The 6,973-nt window shown below is 41.9% G+C and overlaps 1 protein-coding gene across 4 annotated transcripts; it reads right to left on the bottom strand.

Moving 5' to 3' along the window:
• Positions 1-942: 942 nt before the first annotated feature.
• LOC119887497 (UV excision repair protein RAD23 homolog B-like) lies at positions 943-6,741 on the bottom strand (the record flags this gene model as incomplete). Of its 4 annotated transcripts, none has more annotated exon segments than XR_005441724.1 (7): positions 943-1,961; positions 3,577-3,779; positions 4,269-4,453; positions 5,328-5,445; positions 5,534-5,661; positions 6,067-6,113; positions 6,329-6,741. XR_005441724.1 is itself a non-coding variant. In XM_038698282.1 (7 exon segments), coding segments are annotated over 7 exon segments (1,152 nt in total), but the record flags the coding sequence as incomplete, so codon positions are not given.
• Between the last annotated feature and the right edge of the window lie 232 nt (positions 6,742-6,973).

Raw genomic sequence — 6,973 nt, 5'->3', positions numbered from 1 at the left:
ATGCTGAAACACAGGGTTTTAACAACAATTCAGCAAAACCCCAACCGGTGTATTTAAGGTTGTAAGATTTTTTATAAACCCAAAAAGAAAACAAAACATTGGACAAAATGGGTAAAAGAACACATAAACTGAGCTCAGAAAAACACCACACTATTGGTGGCACCCTTCCTAACCCCCTGCTAAGCTATAAATAACTAACAATCTCATGCAAACAACCTCTCACAGCTAAAGAGCAGCATTTGTCACAGTAAAGTGCACCCCCCCAAAAAAAGAAAATCTGCGTACTCCATTTACAATGTATTGCAAAACTTCCAGTCATTGCCAGTTCAATCACACTAAAGATGAAAGGAAGTGAAAGGAGAAACAGCACATGCTGAAAGCTGAAAAAATATTCTTTTTGTTTTGGCTTTAAGCACTTATTCAAATTCTATTTAGTCCACTTTTGAAACGGTAAGTGATTAACTATCAATAATTAAAACTAATGATGATCACCAATCCTAGGACACTCTTAACACCATATTGTAAACCATAACACCATTTGTAAAATGAAAATCTTTAACAACCCATAAGGCATGAAGGAGCAACGGCTCAGACGCTTACAGCTTTAAGATGCATAGTAGATGCGATATGAGACAAACTAAACAGAAACAGATTGTCTAAAAGTAGGAAGTGGGCTTTTTGATCATTCAAGCTAAGGAAATAGTGAGAAAGAACGCAACTTTTCTTTTTACAAAATCTCAAGTTTAGCTCACAAAGCATGCTAGTGGTACTTCATAATCAACTTTCAAATTCCTTCATCTGCAAAAGAACAAAACAAACAAACCCTCCATAGTGAAATATCATAATGACAATTCAAGATGAGCGCTGCATCCCGGTGTACCCTCATCTCCCACAAAATACACCACAACACACATACTCTTATAAGTAATTATAAATACTGTGATTGTAATAACAATTTCATTGCATGTTCCAGAACCCCGAACATGCAATGAAATCCGGTTCTGGTTGTGAAGTTAATCTCTGCTTACAGCTGACCGATTTGACCAAACTTGTCTGTTTTTGGAAGCCCATTTCCACAAAAAAGTTGGGCAAATTATAAATATAAATAATACTCATGGTGAGTCAATAATAACATAAAAGTCAAAATTTCGACTGTCTAGGTAAAAAAAAAAAAAAAGACAAATGTTTTATTTTGACTTCCCATGAGTTACTTCTTAGCAATTCAAACAGCAGCAATTTTATTTAACTTGCAGAGTTATTAGGATTTTTTCCAAGGATCAAAGAAGCAGAAGAAATGAATTGATCCGACCTGAACTTTAATATAAAGCAATGCTAGCTCTCAAACAGTGAAGTCACCAGTCTGCATCACATTTTCAGGTATACCCAACATGGAGGGTGCAACTGCACGTGTTGAAAATGTGTTTTGTCATGTACATATTCACTACAGATACACTCTGTCGTAAATAAACTGTCTACATTTACCACATGCTCTACAAGCACCTGTGAGCTGACTGCAGAGGGCACCTGTTGGTGGTGCAGACTGCAGACCTATTTTCTGGCATGACTTTTCTCAGTGTGAACACCCGGCACAAGCGGCAGCAGAAATGATGTAGCAGCAGTGAGGCACAGCTCAGTGTGAGCTCCTATGATGATCACCACAGCAAAATGTAGAGTAAGCAGCACAGCGTGTCTTCATCTTCATCACCATCATCAGACCACAGTCACATGGTGTGAAAAGAAATGTCCTCTTCCTCTCCAGTCCTTGTTTCTCCCAGGGGGACCTTGTGTAGCGAAGTCATCCACTCTGCGGCCCTCTGTTGAACAGTAATGTGTCAGGTGATGTTTGGTTACTCGTCGTCCCATGTTTGCTGTAGCAGGAAGTTAGCGGCCAGATTCTCATTCTTCTCGCAGGCGAAGTAAGCCTGGATGACTAAGCCTTCAGGGAAGCCCAGTGCTTTTAACTGGAACACAAACACACACGTTTACATTATAAACTCACACACACACACCAGTACAGCTCTGTCTGAGACAGTAAGGGTGCATGCACCTATGCACACATGTAAACACGTCACAACAGGATATAGGAATACACCACATTTTTAACCCAGAGTCAATGAAATCATTAAAAACATTGGTGCTGCTTGTGTTGCTGCATCAGCATCTGTACATTGCTCTATTGATTTGTTGAACACCGAATCACATCGATCACACTATGATCAAAACAGAAGATGTACTGATACATCAATACTCACCATCAGTATACAACACTGTCTGAACTCTCCAAACAAGCAGCCACAGAGTTACCAAGAATGTTGCCACTTCTAGCCTTTAAATATAACATCAGTTCATTATGGGTTAAAAAAGATAATATTTTCATGCTTCCTTATTCTGTACAGCTTGTGGGGCGGTGTACAAGTAGAATGCTTTTAATATTAATAATGTGTACTAAGTGTAAATATAATGTGTACTAAGAATGGTTTGGTGAATCCAACATCTTGTTGAAAAGAAAAATAAATATCCTATCACAGGTTTGTGTATTTTAGCTAACTATTATTACAGTTGTTCTCAATTGCTGAAACACTATAACCAGGCTTTTGAATTAAAAATTCAAAGCCATAATGCCATTTATCAAAAAGCACACCCATTTCCCTAAACTATATAAATCGTGCTTCAAAACAGGGGAACCGTGTTTCCCCTGTTTTGAAGCATGATTCAGATTTGTTGAACTGTAACTGCAAAACTCACAAATCCCTTCATTTCTCATTGCCTGCACCATGTGGTCATTGAGAAAGCACTAAAATTCAATATTGTAGCACACAGCTACCCAGGTGGAAACACAAAGAGTCCGAATTGATAACACACCAGTCAGAAGCTTCAACAGATAGATAAAAGGGCCAGAGTCGGTTCATTCAGCTTTGGAACAATGGATCCAGAGAAATGTGAAGGAAGAGAAAGAGTAGGAGGAGTAGGGAGAGGAGGAAGAGGAGGTGGAGAAGGAGGACGAGATTCTCTGGCCGGTCCCAGACTACGCTGGGGCAGAAGGATTTTTTTATTTGTTGTTTGGTGTGTGGTACTGAACAGTACATTAAGAAATAAAAAATGTGCATATATATATACATTTCTGGTTTCTTTTGTTGTGTTCATTGTGTGAAAAGGGGGAGAACCACAAGCAACATTACTAATTACCAGTTTTTGTAGTATTGTTTTGAATTTATCTCAACGGTGTGTCAGACTGTGTGGTAGTGTGTGTGCTTCTGAGGGCTTGTGTGTCATGTCTGATGACAAAGTTTGGTTTTTCAGCAAGATTGGATGGTTTTGAGTGGAGAGCTTAATTTTGATCTGAAAATAGGATGTTTGGGGAATTGGGTGAGAAGTTGTGGATTTGTGTTTAGAGTTTTGAGAAAAGGAGGCATCATTTGAAGAAATGTGTTTAAGCAATCTGGAATATGTAATATATGTAATAAAAACTCTAGTATGTCAATGTGTGCCCTATTTTGATAGCGCAAGTTGTGCAGTTATCCAGACAAGACAATTCAATAACTGTAACCTGACTTACTACAGACAATGGTAACTGACCCTCTCAATGGCCTCCTTCTCCTGTGGGGTGACCTGGATGTAGTTGGTTTGTGGTGTCCCCTGAGCTTCAGCCCCGTCCCCTCCTGTGTCTCCACCTCTAGGCTCATTCAGCATCTGCACAAAACGCTCCTGGTGCTGCGTGATTTGCTGCAAGTAATACACACACAAGACCACCATACAGCTAATATACAGGTTCCCAGCCCCTAGCAAAAACAACACAGAACAGCTGATTACGATTATAGATCAACTCCCCATCCAACAGTAAATAGTAGAGCATGGTAAGCTGACCTCTGATTGTGTCAGATGTATTTAGACTTGTACAGTTACAAATACATCATTCACAATCTCAAAATATAATTTGACTTTATATTGCAGAATATATCTATTTCATTTAACACAACACAACAACTAGGTACATCACTTTCTTACTGAGTGTTTAATATGTTTGTGGCAGATGGTTGCCATTATTTGTTCATTTTCAACTAAGTGCTTTAGTTCATAAGAAAACCGCTAAAGTGATCAGAAGTGCCCTTTCCATGTTGAAACAGTCTATTTATTCCAAGATCTGCATAAAAGACACTTTTTCCTGGGCTATCAGATGTACTTTTCTTGCTGCTCTGTGAACAGTTTTTTTAACTATCTTGCTAACAGACATGCCTGGCAGAAAGCTGGGAAGCATGCTGGTGTGGTACCTGCAGCAGCTGCGGGTTGTCTCTGCCCAGCTGCTGCAGCAAGGCTGGCAGGAGGGCTGGGTTCTGCTGGATGATCTGTCTCATCTGCTGGAACTGAGGCTGATTCCTCAGGAACTCCAGAGGGTTCCCTGTGGACACAGAGCCTCCTAGAGCAGGGGGAGGCTGGCTGCCAGACACTGGCCCTGCTAGGGTGGGGACAGGCTGCTTACTGTTGTGTTTAGTGTGATAAGGGTACATTCAGGTAGACAGTATATAGACAAAATGACCAGATGGGAAAGTCTGTCTGGATATTTCAGTGAATTAAATAGCTGACAGAGGAAGGTATTCAATCAAATTGATACTAAAATCCACTATTGGTATGAAGCAGTCTGCTCACTAATTTGCAGCATTGCCCACAATGGGGAAAGGTCCAGCTACAGCGAGCCAATGGGAGAGCCTACAGTTCCTAGAATGTAGGATGTGTCTCAATTTCTTTCGCAGCCTTTTTTCTCCCAAAACGTTTATTTAACAAAATTAGGTATCAGCCAGGGCCAATCCCAAAACCTAGCTACATAGTGTTAGTCTCGTGACAATGCCAGAATATAATCTATGTTTATATAACTGTTTCTCAACTGTGCTGTCAGCACGGTCAGCGTTTTATTTTCTTCTTCCTCCTCTTCAAAGGTTGCTAAGTTCTTTTTAGGATGCGAAGTCAGCGGCAACGCAACGTGACAAAAACAACATCTAATCCTTACTGGAATGTTTGATTTGCTCATTAATAATTGAAAAAACTGGTTTCTGTGTGGCTTTCTTACCCATGGGAAGTTATTCCAACCAACGTTACAGTACTCTTACCGAAATGGAAAGGAGATCACAAGTAATTTCTGCCTCTTGTGATGCTAGTGACATGTGCTGTACCGTGTGAATACAGCGGTGCAGACGTTGTGGCAGCCTGAGGTTTATGTTTTACCAGTGAGCTGCATTTTGCATTGGTTTGGTGGAAACGAGTAATGAAACAATCTGGAAGTAAGCCTAAGAGAGTGATAGACATAAATAGAAGTAAGAAACGTGTGCTCTTACTGTTTGAGACTGCTGGGGGCTGTTGTGGTTGTTGTGTAGCAGAGGTGGGGGGGTTGGATGGAGCACTGTGTCTAACTGGCTCCTGAGGTGGCAGATCGCTGGCCTCGGCTGGAATACCCTACAGTACATAGACATTTACAACACACACTAGAGTACAGTGGCAGGCCGGGCGTGGAATGAAGCATACAGGCTGGTTCAAACCTCACCATGAGTAGATACTCCACTGCTCGGTCTGGGTTGTTGTAACTGGCTCTGAGTGCAGCAACTACCTGGTCTCGCTCATAACCCATAGACATAATCTCTGACACCAGGTTCTCATAGGCTGGACCTGTCACTGTGGGGACAACAAGAGAGAAGGACAGAGACGAAGGAGGTTAATGTCAGATGGATGAAATGAAAACTTTCTTGATTTGGGAGGACAGACAAAGCTCAACATGTGTCGGAATTTCACAGTCAAATGTTCAGTGGTGGAAACGGACTTATTAGACTAGGCTACTTTGTCTTCTCACACCAATTTTAGTCGGACTTTGACTGGAATTATTTGAAATACAAGGACACTAAATGGAATTCTTATTCCTTTTATCTGGCTGCTCTGCTGATGACAGAGCATAATGTCTGTGTGTCCTGGTATGGCGGTTATCACTGAGGACAAGAGGTGCAATTTTTGATGAAAACTCTTATCGACCAGGCCCTCACTGGGATTTTTTCATGTATAACAGAGGGAAGAAACATTTATTACCCAGTATTGACGCTGCTTCTTCAAGGAGCCCCAGTTCATCAACAAGGCTTTGAGAGAGAAAACACTGAAGTCAGTTAATCAACGTTCCAAAGCCACAACACTTACAGACATGAATGTCTGTACAAAATGTAATTGCAATTCTTCCAAAACTTGTTGAGACATTTCAGTCTTGAGCAAAGTGGTGGGCCACTAGCGTGGCTAAAAAGGATACACTGAACAGTAACAAATGTCTTGCTATGAGTGAACATTGGTGTCCTCCAACCTGGAAGCAAAGGAGTGAACTGGTTCAGTGGCAGATGGTTGATTCTCAGGGTCTTCCCTTGGCTTCTCTTCTGGCTGGGCAGCAGGGGTGGGGAGGTCTGACGGGGCAGACGCCGGGGCTGCTTCAGGAGCTGAAGCTGGGTCAGAGGCTAGAGTAGCAGCTGACGCCGAGGCTGGGGCTGTGTTTGAGTCCAGAGCTGCTGTTGCAGCAACAGAAGCCGGCGGGGTGTTTTCTGGGACTGGGGAAGGGGTTTCAGAGAGAGGCACTGACTGTGGGGCCGGTGTGGGTGCAGACACTGCATGTGTCAGTGTGGAGGGCACTTGTGCTGGGCCAGAAGCTGGGGATGGTGCACGAGCTGCAGCTGGTTGGGGAGTTTGCTGAGGGGCCGCTTGTGGAGTAGGGGCTGGTTTAGGCTAAAATGACATTTGAGAATTGATCATTAGTAGTGCGGATGTGATAACCAAACAGGTAGCAGCACTGCATTGTTCATTCAAGTTCTAAAGCCTTTCCATATCAGCACTATCTAACTCAAATATAAGTTGGTATTCAAATTATGGCTGTTCAAATAACAGCTGGGTAAACAACACAGGAGGGGTTGGAATTATTACTTTTAAAAAAAGACATACGTATTTCACATAAGTCAAA

The sequence above is a fragment of the Micropterus salmoides genome, unplaced genomic scaffold, assembly GCF_014851395.1.
Source record: "Micropterus salmoides isolate LMB-PRFRI ecotype aquatic unplaced genomic scaffold, ASM1485139v1 Ms_hic_scaffold_42, whole genome shotgun sequence".
NCBI lineage: Eukaryota > Metazoa > Chordata > Actinopteri > Centrarchiformes > Centrarchidae > Micropterus > Micropterus salmoides.
The sequence above is the reverse complement of the archived record's forward strand: the minus strand, read 5'-3'. Positions and strand labels throughout refer to the sequence as shown.